The sequence below is a fragment of the Sminthopsis crassicaudata genome, chromosome 4, assembly GCF_048593235.1.
Source record: "Sminthopsis crassicaudata isolate SCR6 chromosome 4, ASM4859323v1, whole genome shotgun sequence".
Taxonomy (NCBI): domain Eukaryota; kingdom Metazoa; phylum Chordata; class Mammalia; order Dasyuromorphia; family Dasyuridae; genus Sminthopsis; species Sminthopsis crassicaudata.
Window position 1 is genome coordinate 450,861,768 of NC_133620.1, and position 17,889 is coordinate 450,879,656.

General features: G+C 45.5%; 1 protein-coding gene across 2 annotated transcripts; it reads right to left on the minus strand.

The window, feature by feature from the left end:
- Window positions 1–372: 372 nt before the first annotated feature.
- Window positions 373–17,078, minus strand: LYRM9 (LYR motif containing 9). Of its 2 annotated transcripts, none has more exons than XM_074263675.1 (4): window positions 16,898–17,078; window positions 11,119–11,262; window positions 8,070–8,162; window positions 373–6,424 (listed from the first exon to the last, which is right to left on the minus strand). In XM_074263675.1, the coding sequence occupies exons 2-4, from the start codon at window positions 11,242–11,244 to the stop codon at window positions 6,407–6,409; spliced, it is 237 nt and encodes a 78-aa protein (XP_074119776.1). In that variant the 5' UTR covers window positions 11,245–11,262; window positions 16,898–17,078; the 3' UTR covers window positions 373–6,406. The 2 variants fall into 2 exon arrangements, with proteins under 2 accessions (XP_074119776.1, XP_074119777.1); XM_074263676.1 differs by lacking the exon at window positions 16,898–17,078 and adding an exon at window positions 16,538–16,806.
- Between the last annotated feature and the right edge of the window lie 811 nt (window positions 17,079–17,889).

A 17,889-nucleotide genomic window follows, 5' to 3' on the forward strand; every position in this document is an offset into this window, starting at 1 on the left:
AAGTAACATTAGGTACAAAGAATACAAGAGAAACTGATTCTTAGTAGTTATTGAAGGGGATAGAACTGAGGCTCATAATTTATGTTTACATGTGCCTCTTGTAAAAAATCTAGAGTGAGTTCCATTCAAAAACATATCTTACAGAGGCAATAGGATTGTAAAATTTATACATTAGCATTAAAAATAAATTCTAAATGACAGCACTTCAATCTTTAAATGTTTCTTCAGAACATCTTCAGCAATAGCAAAAAAAAAAAAAAAAACCATTATTAATATTCAGAATTCGAAGGCCTCTTTCTAAAGAAACTACAAAATATTTTCAAAAGCTTAAAATGTCATTCTTTCTCCATTCAAATAATGACAGTAGAAAAATGAGGGACAATAAGCACATTTATTAACTTCACAAAACATGTTTTCCCTCTTCCCTTTCCCTCCCACTCCCACTTCCCCACTCCCCACCCCCCTCCCCCCCAGCCCTTGTATCTAAGCATTGAACATAATTTCCAAGCATCCCCATGTACAACCTCACCACATTTTTAACTGTCTTTACAGTGGAATCTCTCCTCCAGACTTATTACAGGACATCTTGCCTTAGCCCAAAGGGTGATCACAATTCCAAGTTCAAAATCAAAATTATGCCTAGATACCGGACACACTATTCACAGTAGCAGATAAACTAAAGTAATTTTTCAAGTTGCTTTTCCACAGTTGTGGTAGTCAGTTTTTCAGTGGAAAAGAAAAAGATCCCCATTCCACTCTTGTAACTCAAACAGCATTTCAGCATTAGAATGCCATTGTTACATATTATGTGTGTATAATTGTATGTGTGTGCATCAATAATGTCTACATATCAATATATATGTAAACATTATACCCAGCCTTTGTTCTGCAAGCATTCTCAGACATGCTTATTCATTTACAAAGGCTGTCCAAAACATGTTTCATATACAAATAACACAATAAAAAGTATTTCTAAGTTAGACAGTTCTAGTTACATCATGTTTTATGCTATATATTTATCTATGGGAACAATGAACACATTCTCTCTCCTTTTTTTGCCCCAATATATCGAGAAATTAAACACCATGTCTTTAAAAGAAATTATATTCTGAAATAAAGGCTGAATCTTGGAAGAATGATGCTTTTAATTTCCCTCAAGTATTCCAAAAAGTAGTTCTTCTACCCCCCACCCCCACTCCAGACACAAAAGTAATACCAAATATCTCATTTTAAATGAACTTAAAGCAAAGCTGTGTTGTGGACTTCTCTGGCAGTCTCATGAAGCCTACAGACCCTAAGTTCAATTTTTTTTTTTTTTTTTAAGTGTTGAATTTCAGTTTGAAGTTAATGAAAATAATGATGTGATTTTCCATCCCAAGTTTATCAAATCCTTGAAATCTTACCCAGACTTTTTAGAAGTCTGTGGATCCCAGGACTCCTAGCTTATAGCTAATTTACCATAAATAAATTGGTTCCATTGGCAAATAATCATCTTTTTTTTTCTTTTTCAAAAAATATATATCAGTATGGCCAAGAGAAAAAAAATCTTAACTCTGAAATTCCAACAAATTTAATTGAATTTGTACTGTCACCTGTGAACTGCCAACCCTGGAAAGATTTACCAACACCCCCCCAAAGTGTAAGATGATTTTTGCTGTACTGTCATCTTCTACATAAAACTAAGTCACAGTATCTCAGTAAAATAAATGTACTCTTGTTAATGTCTAGATGAGGCAAGAGAGTACAGAGAGCTCTTCTCACCATCTCCTATCAGATGGAAAAGGGAACAGATTTGGACTTTCAACTTGATTGGGCCAAGGGAGAAGTAGCTAATCTCAGGTCAAGTTTACAAGAAAAATGTAAAAGCATATGAGACAGATGGGAGTGGGGGCAGAGTATATCTGTATTACCAGTGATTAATGAAACTAACTATATATTCAGAAACACAATAACACAAGCTATTAGCTTGCTTTTTTTAGAACTAAAGAATAGAGCAATTTTTTAAAAACCATGGAAGCACTGTTATTCAACCCTAAATTCTCCTTTAACCCAATTTCTCAAATAGAAACTCACATTTCTCAAATTTTTGAAAAAGAAAAATCTGTTTCTGGACATCTCTTAAGATCAAAGTTTAAAAAAAAAAAAAAAAAAGGAAATGAAACAACTTAAGATGTCTCCATTTCCTCCTACTCCCCAGACTAGTCCATCTTATAGACAAAGTTCCATGACAACCTAAAACAGAAAAAGATAAGAATCATATTCTAAGAAGTTAAATATACTGAGCTTAAGGACATTAAGTATGCAAAATACATTAAACGAATCCATTTTCAAAAAAATTTCATCAAAATGGATGACATTTTTCATTTGTCTTTTAAATTAAAGCTAAATTTTTAAAAGAATTCACAAACAATAGCATAGTTAGTTGCAACATCATTCTAGAGCAAGGGTTCAATCATTTTTGGTGTCCTGGACCCTTTTACCAAGTCTATTCACTCTTTTTCAGAATGTTTTAAAATGTACCATATAACTGACATAGGCTTACAAAGGAAACCAAATCTTTCTCCTATTCAAATTCATACCCCCTATCAAATCTATTCATAAATCCTTTTGGGGAGGGGATTCCAGGTTAAGAATCCATAATAATTTTATTATGCAATTATTAATTTATTTGGGTTCAAGGTGGCAATATGCAAGCAAATGATCCTTCTAGGTATGGATTACGTGACTATTTTCTCCCAGACAACGTAAAAACACCCATAATGTCACACATGAGGCCAGATAGTTTTTCATTGAACTTCAAATGGATAGTTATTCTGTGTAAAATAATTTCCAACCTGTTTCAATCCTTTCACCAAAAGGTCAAGAATCAGTCTGAGAAAATTCCCTTGTAGCATCTTCCTGTGGGGATGGAGGAATGGGAGCAGCTGTCAGACTATTCATCACATCATTATTCTCTCTTCTTTGACCTTATTTCCTTTAGTACTAGAAGATGGTATTTTTTTGGAAACTGATGGAGCTCTCTAGGATTGTAAAGACAATACCAGGTCTTACATGTGTATTTCTTCCATTTATTAGTCACCATTTGGTAAACCTCTACCGTAGTGATAATCTTAGGCTCCAATGTGACTGTTTCAGAGGGACACTTTCACCTCCCCCTTCAGAATCTGGATTTCTTTGCTGGTGTTACCTTCCTTTCCACTGGCCCTCTTAGCTTATAGAAACCTCAAGTTATCTCCAATGAGCACAAAAATATTTCTCAACTGCTTTGAACAGAATTTTAGAGTTCTTTAAAATGAATCTTCATCACATGCTATTCCATTTATGCCATACCCAATCAGGTGCCCATCAGCTATAGTTCAATGGTCATTAAAGGATGGCTGTCAATCACTTTAATTTTCCAACATCACCATGGCAGTTCTTCCATTCCCTCTCCTACTTTGTTTGGTGGCTTGTCAAATTTCTTCTCTTCCTTTCATGTCACAGCTGTAACTCCATACATCCACCCACAACTCCGCGAGAAGATTCTCAAACTGTCAAAACTGCCATTTTTTTGTTCATGTGGGTTGCTAATAACCACGATCCTCCTAGCTATGGATTATGTTACTATGTGCTCTTCAGACACTGACTGTAGACCTTTCAAAATGGCATCTTCACCAGCTTTTACCTTTAACTTGATATTAAAGGAGCTATTGTGCAGCTGTCGTGGTGAAAAGCCCAAGGCCATATCTGGAGGCCATGAGCAATACTTCTGGACACTCAAAGGGGGGGGGTAACTTAATTTCCTCTGCTATAAAAGGAGAATCTTGGCTATATGATTTGTTCAGTTCCATCATGACTGAAATTAAGGTAGATTGTCTCAGCTCTAAATCTACTTTCTGTGATCCTCACAATTGAGACAGTGCTGCTCTATCAATGGCAAGTCAGTCAATAAGCATTTAAGCCCTTACTCTTTGCCAGGCACTGTGCTAAGTTCAGGAACATAAAAAAAGGCAAAAAAGGGAGAGACAACATGCAAACAATTATGTACACACAAGATACACATTTGTTATAAATGGGAAGTAATCTCAGATTGGGGACAACTGGAGCAGAATGTTGAATGCACTCTCAGATGAGGTCACTGTATTAGATATTTTCTATTAATGCTTTTAAATTATGGGGAGAAAGGGAAAGGCATTTCTCAAAAGGACTGATATTAAAAACAAAGGGCATCAATGTACCCTATTAAAAAAAAAAAAGGGCAAGAAGGGATTTTCATTGTTTTCCCTTTCTGCCTCTTGCCAAAGGAGCCAGAATCCCAAACCTCTTGTTCTTTCATCACTCCAAATAATCAGTTCCTTAAGTAAGAGACTCCAGATTGGGTATTAATTAACTCCAATTAATTACCTTTTAGATCAGAAGTACTTAATCATGGATACATTTCAGGGGTACATAAATGTAGATAGGAAAAAAAACATTTTGGTAACTGAATTTCAATAAAATTGTTTTCCATTGAAATCCTGTGTTTTATTTTATACATTTAAAAGCATTATTAAAAAAAAATATATATATATATATATGAGTCCATAAGTTTCACCAGACTAGTGCTAAAGGGTCCATGACTCACAAAAGACTTCTTAAGTCTTAAGACCTGGTGAACTTCAAGGTTGACACCTATTAAAATAAGTGACCTTTCTCTTCACCTCCTTCCTCCCCATTTCACATAGAAGGGTTTGTTAGAAGAAGTTAAAGTCATACAATTCCAGCACAAGAGGAAGTATGGGTGTTTTAGCTGGGGGGGGGGGAGAGGAAGGAGGGAGAAAAGGGGGTTTCAGGGTGCTGTCATACAGCTGCCATGGTGAAGAACCCAATCTCATGCCTGGCATGAAACAGCTTCTGCACTATGAGTTCATATGCATGAGGCTGAGGAGACCTGGGTACAAGTACTGCTTCTGACCCACACTGGATGTGTAATCCTAGACAAGTCACTTCACTTCTCTCACTGCTCTCTAAATAATTCTTTAAGACCCTAGTTACAGAGGTAGTGTTCATGTGCAACAGGGAAAGTTTCCATGCAGGGGAATCCCCAAAGTGATGAAGCTTTTTAAAAAATGAAATAAATAAACTATAGTGCACCCCCAAAAAAAAATCCAGCAAACTAGTGTCTATAATTTGATGGTAGCACCCTAAGTCAGGAGCACTTAACTTGGGAATTCATGAACTTGATTTTAAAAAATATTTTAGTAACTATTTAAGTATAATCAGTTTCCTTTGTAATCCTATGTATTTTATTTATGCTTTTAAAAATTATTTCTGAAAAAGGGAGCAGCTTGCTGCCAAGACACAAAAAAGGTTAAGAATTCAACTCTCAGTCCTAATTCCATATTCACTGATCTGCAATAAGTGTTTTCCTGCAGGGTCACTAAAGCAAGGGGGACTAATTTTGTTTTAATATCTAACCTAACTCATATACAACTTCACTTGTACTTTAATAAAATCACATTGTATGGATAAATGAGAATATGACTAAATGAGGGGAAAAAACACTTACTGGGAGAAACTTATTCAAAACCTCCCCAAACAAGTCATTTAACCAAGTCCCATTTTTTCCCTCTGTTAAATGGAAAGAACTTCCCCCCTTCCCTCATAGGGCTGTTGTGAGGTTCAACTAACAGTCTCATTTGAGAAAAAAGCTTGGAAAAGCCAACTCTTTCTAGATGGGACACACAGAAGTGACTGGTGTACTCATACTGCTTCTAAATCCTTCCTCCATCTCTTTCCTTCTCTCTCTCAGCTCTGGCTGCCCTTGGCAACCCATCTCCTTCCTTCCTTCAAACTCCCTCCTTCTGGGTGGGAGGACATGAGGTAGAAAACCTGGGTTCTTCAGGGGAAGACACACAAACACATGCATACAAGGGTTACAGTGGAAGAATTACTGACTCTGATATCAGTCAGTCAATCAATAAGCATTTATTAAGGGTCTATTTTATGCCGGGCACTGTGCTAATCACTGAGGATGATGGAAAGAAAGGCAAGAGATTTCTAATTCTCTTTTCTCCTCTCTAGCACAGTGGTCGGCACACAAGAGACATTCAATAAATACTTGTCTCCTTGTTTCTAACTAGATTGTTGATAAAGAGTTTGAGAAGCAAATGTAGGCAGCCAAAATTAGGGATGAAGTTGCAAACTCCCTCCCCAGAGAGGCCCCGGAGGCAGCTGTGGCCCAAAGCCACGTCAGGCATGGAGGAGGCCGCTGAACCCACGAGTGTGGCTCTGGAGACATCTCCCCTTCGGCTGGCACCGGGTCAACCAGGCATCTCTGTATTCACGGATGTGACCAATAGGGCATGCCAGCCCTGCTGGCATCTCAGAGCCACCATTGTTGGCAAACAGGTTTTGCTCTCCGGGCCCCAGAGTCCTTGGAAGTGTTTTAGTTTTGCTTCTGATACTGCAAAAGAGAGACAGAGCATGAGGAGGTGAGGATGGCACAATCACGGCGCAGGAGAAGGGTCTCTGCTCTGCCAAGCTCAAAGGTCCTGAATGCCCCACTCCCACTCTCCCTCCTGGCTGTGACTTCACACTGAGCTGAGCACATAGGGCACGGGACTTGAGCTCGGCAGCCTCAGGTCAAACCCCACTTCAGATAAAGATATCCTGACCCTGGGGCAAGGCAAACAGCTCTGTGCCTCAGCTTCCACTACTGTAAAATGAACTGCTGGACTCCACAGTCTCTTACGTCCCTTCCACTCTATGATCCTATGAGCTGAGTTTGTTAGCAAAATGGAGATACATCTTCACCAATCTAGTTTTTCCATCTCTAAAATGGACATAGTACTCACACTAAGTTTTACCTGGCATGTCTGTTGTGAGGAAATGATTTACAAACTCTAAGATGCCAAATAAATGGTGCCCCTCCCCCACTGCCACTGCTCTCCCTCCCAACCTTGGGTTGATTCTGTATTAATTCCTCTTTCAGGTTGGGAGCTCCATGAGAGGGAGGACTCTGCTGCAGCCTGAGCAGTCTTAGAGCCTAAGAGGCAGCTTGCTAGAGAGGAAAGAGCTGACCTTGGGAGTTCAAGTCTGGCCCGTGACCCACACTGGCTGGCTGACCCCAGGGCCTCTCAGTGACGAAGTCATTATCTAAGACCATTTTCTCAAAGGCACAGGCCATCCCTCTTTGGGAGCTCCTCCTAATGCACTCATACCTCTGGTCTGATCCAAGTGCAGATGGACAGAAGCTGATTTACGACCTTTCCTGACCAGCTGAGGTGGGACAAGGCTAACCGTTCTTATCGCCATCTCCCTCATCTCCGTTACCTGCAGCCGTCCTCTCCCCTAATGGAGAGTGAGGTGGATGGGGTGGGGAAAGGAGACGAAGTCCTCAACCCCCAGCACCCAGAAAGTGCTGATTAAATGCGGGCTGATGAGAGAAAGGCTCACCAGGGGAAGGGGAGGTTTTCATTCCTTAGCTTATTCCCATAGACAGGACCTCACTTCCTCTTCCCCTTCTTGCTCACCCAGCCTGGATCGCTGCCGGCCTTTGCATAGCAGTGTGGCGTTTCCCTCCCGAATGCTCTGCAGCCAGGAGAACATAACAGCCAGCCTCCGAACAGCACACCAGGGAGTGTCTGAACCTGGACGTGACCTCAGGGCTTCCCGGCACAAGCCCATTTACAGAGGGCCCAGGTTTGCAGCTTTTCCATCTGACCTCACAACAGCAAGGGGAGGGGGCGTAACCCCACTTTATGAGAGGATGCCGCCCAGGGACCAGCTCACTCGGGGAGTACCTGTATCTCAAGCTGGCTGGCCTATGTCCAAGCCAAGAGCGCCCCTTGGTGGCGAAAGGCTGCCCTAGGACCCAACTCCAGACCCCAGGACCCAGGCTGGCAGTGCTGGCTCTGTGGCCTTGGGCCCAGCTTTAGGGAGCCCTCAGTTTTCTCCTCCATGGCTCTGGACTAGAGGGCATCTAGAGCCTGGTGACAACCTTTCTGGGCCCAGGCTAAGGGTGCAGCAGGGGTGCCCCCCAGTGGCTGAGGAGTGTCCCCCCCAGGTCCATCTCCCACCATGCCTTCTGACCAGGGGGCTGAGCATACCTTCTTCATGACCCAATCAGCATCATCAATAGCTCTTCTGATAATCTGTTGGATCCTCTCAGGGTTGTCTTCATCTGCATGGACTCGGAAACTCTGAAGGACAGAAGCACAAGAAGAAATAACTGAATGGAATTTGTAATGATGGCTGATTTATCATAGGAGATTTGGGTCTGTGAGCAGTGGGGGTGAGAGGAAGGGCTCAGCCCAGACTTAAACCTTAAAAAGTGTGGGGAGCTCCCAGTGTGGAATCTCCCTGCGCCAAGGCAGTAACTAGACTACAACAGATACAGAGAATTCTCCATGAAAGTAAGGATCTGTGGGCTGGGCCATGTGCTGGAGAGCCAAGCCATGTTGTAAGAAAATTAGATGGCGGGCCCAAGAGACATCTTAGGGCCAATTTCCCTTTGGTTTCATTTTAACAGGTTTATTTTTACAAAAGGGTTGAAAAAGAGCACTAGGAAATGTAGTTGGGGCCAACAGAAATTACAAGACTCCAATCTCTTAATAACTCATGCTCTCTTTGATATCTCATAATAATTAATAAGAACATGAATCCCTAGGGGCAGCTAGATGGCGCAATGGACAAAGCACCAGCCCTGAAGTCAGGAAGATCTGAGTTCCAATCTGGTCTCAGACACTTAACATTTCCTGGCTGTGTGACCCTGGGGAAGTCACTTAACCCCAATTGCCTCATCCAAAAACAAACAAAAAAAAGAACATGAATCCCTTATTCCTTCAGCCCACAGTACAATACAGAAAGACACCTGAGGCTGCTAAGTGCCCATTTACTCCTATCCTGGATTGATGAGGAGCCTTCCCTTCATGAAGCAAAGCAATATACTGAAGTGAGCGCTGGTCTTGGGAGCCAGGAAGGCCTATGTTCAAATTCTGCCTCTTATACTTGTAAGTTGCAAAGTTATGAGTAAAGTTGCTTAGCACCTATGAGCCTCAGTATCCTTACCTGTAAAATGGAAATTATATCTTTGTTCCACAGTGCTACCGTGAGGCTCAGATGAGATTTTCAAACTCTAAATATAAGCTATGTAGATACAATTAATATTACTGTTGTTATTACTTAGTGCGGAATCCTGTAATTAAAAATAAACTTGGTGTGGGTGCTAGTGGGTAGGCGGGAGAGGAGAAGCCCTACTGCAGTGCTGAGATAATATGAAGGAAGTGGGGACAAGCAGCCAAAAACAACTGCAGTGTATCAAAAAGGCCGCTGGACTTCAAGGGGCCTGCCGTTTATGGGCAATGTGACCACCAGCAATTCATTTCCTCTTGTAAAATGGGAGGAATGCCCCAAAAAGTCTCTCTCTCTCTTTTTTTTTCTGAGACTGGAGTTAAGTGACTTGCCCAGGGTCACACAGCTAGAAAATCTTAAGTGTTTGAGAGCAGATTTGAACTTGGGTCCTCCTGAATTCAAGGCTGGTGCTCTATCCACTGCACCACCTAGCTGCCCCACCAAAAGGTCTCTTCCAGCTCTTAAATGAGGATCATGGCATCAGAGAATTTTGTGAAAGTTCCATCCTCACAGCTGATCGCCAACCCCTGAGTGTTCAGGCTGCTCTGTCAGCACCTAAGCCCCAAAGGTCCTCCCAGGTGCTCCAGAGCACTTCCCCTTGGGGAAGGGTCCACATAGGCAGTATGAGGGACGTAGCAGCAATCCCACTCTAAATATTTTCAGGAGAGGCTGCACAGAAACAGTCTTGGACCAGAAACTGGCGATCTCAGTTCTGGTGCCAAGTCTACAAAATGACAAAGCAATAGGAACGCTTTTCAATTATCATCTCTTGGGGTCTTCCCATCAACCCTGGGAGGCGAGCGCTGTTCTTATCCCCATTCTACAGGTCAGGAAACTGAGAAAACAGAGAAAAAGGACCTGCACAGGTCACAGGTTCTGAATTCAGGTCTTCCTGACTCCAGGCCTGGAGCTCTATCCACCACACCCCGCTAAGCTGCCGAAGGTCCCTTGCCACTCTGATGTTCTATGTCAATCGATCAGATGATTTTTTGAAGTATGCCCCAACAGCAGATGGACAGTGAATGGACAGCAGGAAGACCTGTGTTTAAATCTGACAGGAAGAAGCTTATTGGCCCTAGGGTCAGCAAATTTCAGAAACCTGGCTCACAGCTGCCAGGGCTGGGAGGAAGGAGAGGGGGTGTGGGAGGAACTGGGTCCTGGCCCAGGCCCTGGGACTGAATCCCATCTCTGATGCTGAGTGGCAATATGACTCTGGATCAGTCATTTGACCTCTGGGTGCCTCAGTTTCTTCATCTGTAAAATTAACATCTAGATACAAAGTTTAGTCCCTTTTCTAAGAAAATGGAATGACCACAGGAAGCCATGGTGAACAATCTGGACCAAAAGGATTGCAGGGAGTTTTCTAAAGGCAGCTCACTTATTAGTAAGCACTGAGCAAGGGCAGGGGTGGGCCTTGGGGCTTCCAAGTCTGGGTTTGGGGGCTGCTGTTGTCATTGCTTTTGGCAGCAGCACTGACAGCAACTTAACTCTGTAACTGTGACTGTCTTTGGCTGGCATTAAATGAGGAGACATTTCCCAAGCTCACAACAACTGCTGGCAGAGGGAACATTCTGAAAAGCTGGGAAGACAGCTTGAAGTTAAACATTGTTAGCAGTGAAGTACAACACAATCTATTAAGCATTGGCTGTATACAAATCAATCCATCAACAAGTATTTATTAAGCGCCTACTCTGCGCCGGACACTGTCCCTGCCTTCACAAAGCTGACATTCTCTCAGAAGACAACAGGTACCCATCAAAGTTACAGACATTCAGACTGAGGGTAACAAGGCTGCTGGGGGTGAGGGAGGCACTTGTAGTAGAGGTCACGCCTCAACTGAGCTCTGCGGGCAGCTAAGAGGCAGGGGTAGAGCACAGTGCCATGGTTGAGCAAGAGCAGGAAGGCCGGCCTGGCCCCCGAGGGTGAGGAGCAGGCTGGGACCCACTGGATGGCGGGCAATCTGCCCCCCCAGAGCAGGGAGCCACCTAAACAGAGGCTGTGTCCTTCATGGGGTCCTTCTCCCACCTGTCTGATGGCATGTTTATAGTGCTCCTGGATGTTCTTGGCGGGCAACTGGCGACAGCAGCGCAGCAAGTAACGGTACAGCTGCAGTGGCTTCTGCACTAACTCGGCGCCCGGCAACGGGCCCATCAGCGTCACCTTCTTCCCCTAGAGAGGATGGGAGAGAGGACCCAAGGTGAGGGGGTGGGGGGCAGGGAACAGCTGCTGTGGCCAGGCAGCGCTTCTCTCATGTGATCTCACACTGCCAGAGAGGGTGCCGGTGTGACCTCCATTTCACAGTTGAGGAAACTGAGGCAGTGGGGAAAGTGGCTTGGCCAGGATCACACAACCCCTAAGTGTCTGGGGCCTCTCAGTTTTGAGGAAAAGGCCCTACATGTTACCGGACAAGTCACTTTACTGACCCTCTCCCCAACTTCTGTTTCCTTTCATCTGTGAAAGGATGGGATTGGATTAGAGGCTTCCAGAGAATCAGGATTGGGGTCAAAGGCTCTTACATCCTCAACTCCTTGAGTGTGTCAGGCCATGATTCCCTGTCCCCTCCCTATGGATTGAGCCAAATACTCCTGTAGGCTGAAAAGTTGACCTGAGACTGGCCTGAGCAGCCTCCTGCTGTTGCACATCTGGGCTTCCTGGACACCTCAGGGTATAAAGAGAGTTCTGGGAAGGGGGGCCCTTCCTACCCAGCTGAAGCCCCAAGGCCCTGAGAAAAAGGATCCCTATGGGGCAGGGGGGACCAGCTACTGGATGAGCCAGGAGTCTCAGCTCCTTCCAATGCTAGACCTAGGAGTTTGGCTCAGCCTTCACCATTTATACAAGGAAGGAATGGACTGGCTATCTCTAAGGTCTCTCCCAGGGCTATCTTTCACAGGATCACAGAACTGGAGATGGAAAAGGCTCCCAGAATGCCCTCGTCCAACCCTAACCATTTTACAGATGAACAGAATGAGGCTCAAACATACTGAAGAGGCTGTCCAAGGCCACACAGGCAGCTAGTTAGGTGGGCCTGAGTGAAGAGAGTCCAATCAGAACCACATGAGTTCTCAGGTCTCAGACCCATCCTGGCCATGTGAACCTGAGCAAATCCATAACTGTCACTTAACCTCTGTTTGCCTTGGTTTCCGCTTCTATAAAATGGGGATAATAAAACCCCAATTGTTGTGAGGATCAAATATAAATGTAAAGCCCTTAGCACTGGCCCATTACCAGGCACTGTGTAAGATTGTTATTGTTATTATTATTATTATTGGTACTATTATCATCATCATTATTATTCTCGCAAGACAGTTTTCTAATATCTAGCACAACATAAGTGCTATATAAATGCTTACTGACTGATTACTGCTGCCAAATAAAAGGAAAGGGAGAAACGCCACCTTCTCTCTCCCTTTCCTATTTTCTCAAAAAAAACAAAACAAACAAACAGCTTCTTCCCTAGAAGAACTAAGGAGCTAGGGAGAACAAATGAGAAATGCAAGGGAGAGAAAATAACTGCCCTTGGCTACCTCTCCAAGGTGGTCCCGACGAAGGCAGGATGAGAAAGTGGATGATTCAACACCAGCCAGCCCAAGTACTTAGGAACATTAACAACTCAAAGCAGCTGCCCTAGAATGTCCTGGCATGTGTCTGCCCAAAAGGGGGACACTCCGTACTTCAACCTGGACAGGGAAGTTAGTGACACTCTCTAGTGCCTTAAAGTCCACAAAGCACTCGCCCGACATCATCTCCTTTCAGCCTCACACAAACACCTTGCGATCGAACTGCTACAAGTCTTATCGCCATTTTTAGATGGAAAATGAGCCTTAGAGAAACAGTGAATTACTCAAGAAAACAGAGATAGTAAGATCAAAGATTCTAAATGTGAAAGGAAACTCAGAGGTCAAATCCACCCCCTCATTTTAGATTTGGAGAAATGGAGGCCCAGAAAGGATGTCCAGTGTGTGGTCCCTCAGACAGTAGGATCAGAAATTAAAAGCTGCAAGTCATCGAGCCAAAGCACTTCATTTTACATAAGCAACTTGGCCAGCCAGTAAATGTCAGAGACAAGACAGGAACCTACTCACCACGTCTAGTCATGTTGATCAAAGAATAATATGTGAGTAGAAAACTCAGAGAGCTGAATCTATTATTATGAATTATAATAACAAATAATCATAGAATTTATTTTCTCATAGCAAGCCATGAGATCATCTCATAGCTTTTGACAAAGAGACTTATTTTTAGCTCTCCTTAGGATTCAAGAAAAAATTTCTAGCAGGAGATATAGAAAATAACAAAATGTCAACAATGGAACTCTACAGAAGCATTTTGAGACACCCTCCCACCCCCCCAAAAAAGCCACTCACCATTCTTTCCCATCCCATGAGAATAATTTTTCCCACTTTAAAGAACAAGAAATCAAGGGTCAGATATTAAATGACTGTATAGATTGTAGCAGGAAAAAAACAAGATCTCAGTCCAAAGAAAAAAAAGTCTAGTGATTGTTTTTTTTCTGATTTTATATAACATTTGGGGCCCCTAAAACTACCTACACCAAAAGTAATTTTTTGTTCTCCCAGAATTCTATTTTTAAAAGAGTTATTATATGCAAACTATGTTCCACATCCTGTTCTAGGATGTAGTGAATAAATGAATAGAGAGAGGATGGAAGGCAAGAAGAGAAGCCTAAAGGAAGGGAGGGAGGAAAGGAAGGAGTGAAAGAAAGGAGAGAGCTAAGGAAAAAAGGAAGGGGAGGGAAGAAGAGGAAGGGAAGGAGGGAGAGAGAAAGAGAAGGAAAGGAGAGAAGACAGAAGGAAGGGAGAAAATCAGGGAGGAGGGAAGAAAGGGAGAGAGAGAGAGAGGAGAAAAAAGGGAAGGAAACTGCACAACCTTGACTCACTTTAACCCAATTCACTCAAAAGTCAAGACATGGCTCATGAATCATGTTATCATTAGTACTGTTGGAAAAAGAAGGATGACAATAACTGAGGTACCACAGATGGGGAAGGGGGTTGTTTTGAAAAGACCCAGGGTTGGTGGGGGGAGGAAGGCAAACACAAAAACAAAACCTTTTCAGTCTTAAGGGAATTTATCTTTTACAGATACAACAAATGGACTGATTCCATTCAACACATTCCTGAATGCCACCATTTTAATGGGTGTTCTCGGGCCATCTGTCTCAAAGCCTCGCCACTCTCCCGGCTGCCCAGGATGGCCATCTTTCCTGGGCCACTCTGACCCCAGTCCCAAAGCTCCCCTTTGTTCCCATTCTCCAGCTTCCACTCTATTCCCTGCCCCCCAAACTCCAGTTCTGAAACCCTGTTAAAGTCAACTCAGTCGTACCCTTGGTGAAGGCTCCTCCTCACAAACACTCTTCCCCTCTCCCTTTAATTTTCCAGACCAAAGTAGCCTGCCTCCATTTCCCCCGAGAATGTAACTTCCTTGAAGGTACTTGTGTACACAATACAGACATACTTCATAAATGCTTTTTCATTCCCACTTTATGGCAAGCAAAAATTATTTGAGTCTACAGATTAAAAAACTGAATAAAACAAATGTATTAATAAAAATAATTTAATTTCTGTATTCCGACATGATTCATTTCCTTTGGAATCTTCTAGTTTTATGTTAGGAAGTTAAGAGAACATCATTCTGAGAAGAGGGTCATCGCGCACCAGGCTGACGGAAAGATCAGAGACACAACAAAGGTCAAGAACTGCCGCTCTGTGGAAGCCACAGCCTCTCTAGCCCTCCGGGACCTGGCTTCGACATCCACCTTACAAATCCAACTCCCTAATGGATATGGGGCGTGACGCTTCAAAGGAAAATGCATGAAGGAGCATGGAATTAGTCTAGTTTTCACAGCTGTTAATCCTAACAATCAGGGATCGGTTACTAGGTCCCAATTCCAGCTTCCAACCTGTCAGAGGCGGCCCCAGCACAAGCCGGCCTCTCCCAAAGTGGCCCGCGAGGCTGCACTGGCAGGTCTCCCCTCGCCATATAAAGTGCTAATCAAATATTGTAAATTGCCAGTCACGTAACAGATGGCTACCATCTGGAGCCCTCCAAATGAACATTTGGAGAGAGTATAACTTTGAAATATTACCCAAAGATGCAAGCAATCCTTAGGAGCCAATTCAGCAAGTATGAGTGGGAGGTTATTTTGGTCTCAATTAGAATACTTAGAATAATATCCAGTAGCTGATCCATGTGGGTTCACTTAAAGATCTGAACCAAAAAAGAAAAAATGCTAATTTAGCATGTGGGTATGTGAGGAGCTGAGTAGCCCTAGATGCTACCGCACCATTCCCCAACCATAGCCCCAAATTACAGTGATCCTCCTCCTCTCCCAACCAGCTCGGAGTTATTTAGAGGAGAAAGGGGCCGGTAACTAGGGCAGGGCCACTAGCACTCTGTCCTAGAGCGGGAAAACTTAGAGGGTGCTGGAAGTTCTTACACTCCAGAAGCACAGAAACTTTTAGCCTCTAGTTACCAAATATGAGTAAAATATCAATCTGTCAGGAAGCCTGGATCCATCCTGTGGCGGGGGCCGCTGCGCCCCGAGTGAAACTCTAGAGCTGGAAGGGCCTAAGGGACGGCCTCCTGCAAACTTTTACAGATGAGGAAATCAGACCCAGAAAGGTCAAAGGCCGAGTCCAATGTTCTGTGGTTCCCCCAACTAGACGCATCTGAGCTCATCTGAGAGCGGGTTTCGCCCCGATGTAGTTTATGTGGGGTTCCGTCCGGCCCCGCCGTCCTCACCTACTCCAAAGTTCTAGGTCACTTTCCTCGGTTTTCTCGGCCTGCACAACAGCCCAGGATCATCTGCCTCAGGGGATATTAATCCCTCAGGGTTATTCTCTGGGAAGCCTCCGCCAAAAGGCGGGTGGGGAGACCGCAGTAAGGAAAGGAAAGGGCACTGGCTGGGATTGGGCTCCACTAACGGGACTGCTACAAACCCAGGAGAAAAGAAGTAAAGCACCAATCTGCTTCCAGGCAGGGCCGGCAGTCCATGGCAGGTAAGAAGCGACTGCCGTGGCCAGGCCCTGCAATAACAGCCGCCGGACAGGGGAGGGCGCTGCACTGACTCCACCCTTCTCGGACTCGCCGGGCATTCTCAGTGCTACAAAGTGTCGGAGGCAGGCTCTCCCCCAGGCCCCAGTCCGGGTGCCAGCCTAAAAAAAGCTCCGCATAAAAGCTCGACACTCGCAGCTCTGACCCCCACAAGTCCCTGTGACTGACCCACCGTCTGTCCGGATTCTCAGGCAGTCGGAGAAAAGGGTGAGGTGGGAAATGGGGCGCCGGAAGCAAGAGCTTTCACTCAATGCTATGTTTAAGTCACTTTTCCAGGCACCCAAAACCCCGCCCCGGGAGCCAAGGTCACGAGTCCCCTCAAGGTCACGGAGCAGGGCCTAAGGCCGCGTAGCACGGGAGAAGGCACACTGACCCTGGAGCCCAGGCCGCTGGGTTCAAATCTTGCCTGGGATGCGCGTCAGACCATCCCCAGCCTGGGCCTCAGGGTCCCCATCTATAAGATAACGGGGAGGCCTCTCGAGGGTCCTAGCTCTCCGCCCCCGGGCGATGCGCCCTGGGGGACCGTCTCAGCCCCGGGCAGGACGGCGCTGCCGCCCCACCGAGCGTCCTGCTGCCCCGCAGGGCGTCCTCCGCGGGAGAACTTGAAAGGGCCTGGTCAATATCCTCACGGAGAGAGCCACGCGGACGGCAGGGCGCGTGCGCGCGACGGGAAGACAGCTCCCCGCCCCTCCCCCCACCGTGGTCCACTCCCGCCCCGGGCCCTGGCTCTGACCTAGCTCCGCGGGCGGGTGACGCCGCCTTTTACTTTGGAACGTAGGGCCGAAGGCGGCTGGGACGGCCGCGGCGACTGAGGCGGCGGCAGCGGTGGCGGCAACAACGGCTACAGGGGCTGCGGGACGAGATCGCGTCTGCGCACAAGGGCGCTGGCGCCTGCGGGCGCGCGCCGGACCGTCGTGCGCGCGTGCGAGGAGGCTCGCTCCAGCTCTGGGCGGGGAGAGAGACAGGAACACGTGCGCCCTCTGCCGGGCTTTCGCGGGAACCGCTGCGTTGTGTCTGCCCAGTTGTTAGCCTCGGGGGCTCTGAGGACCCGTCAATCAAATCTGAAGCTGGAAGACGTGGGGGGAGGGGACACCCCCCACCCCCGGACTCTGTGCCAGCTTGTCCAGCCAACCAATTTCATCTCCCCTTTTCATCCCCAACTTCTCCCTTCCGAATTCCCCACTAACTCTTCCCCAGCAACTTCTCCAGATTCCCTACATCTCTTTTTAAGTGCTGCCCTGGTTCCCCTCCCCCAACGTTTCTCAGGGATTTTCCTTCCCCCACTTCCCCTTACTAACGAACTCCCTAGTTTCTCTCCAATGAACTCTTTCCTGCCCCAGTTCTCTAGTCCCAGTTCTCCCATCAATTCCCTTCCCCACCCATCACTCCCCGGCCCAGGCCCTTATCACCAAACACCTCCCCGCCCCGCCCCCATTTCTCCCCCCCACACACACACACTCCTCATCTCCATATATGACTAGGGCACTTTAAGCTCGCCTTGGTCACTGATTCCCACCAGTTTTCCTTTTCCCAACATCCCTGACAGAAGATTCCTAGTCTCCTCCCTGCCTGACCCAATCCCCCTCAATTTTCCCATTTCCTCTTTCTATTATATTCTCTCCTTCCCTTCCGCCTAACTTCTACCTACTTCTTTGTCTCCTCCCCCTCCCCCTCATTGCCAGCCAACTTTCCCACCCCATTGCTTCCCTCTCAAAATTCTCCCCC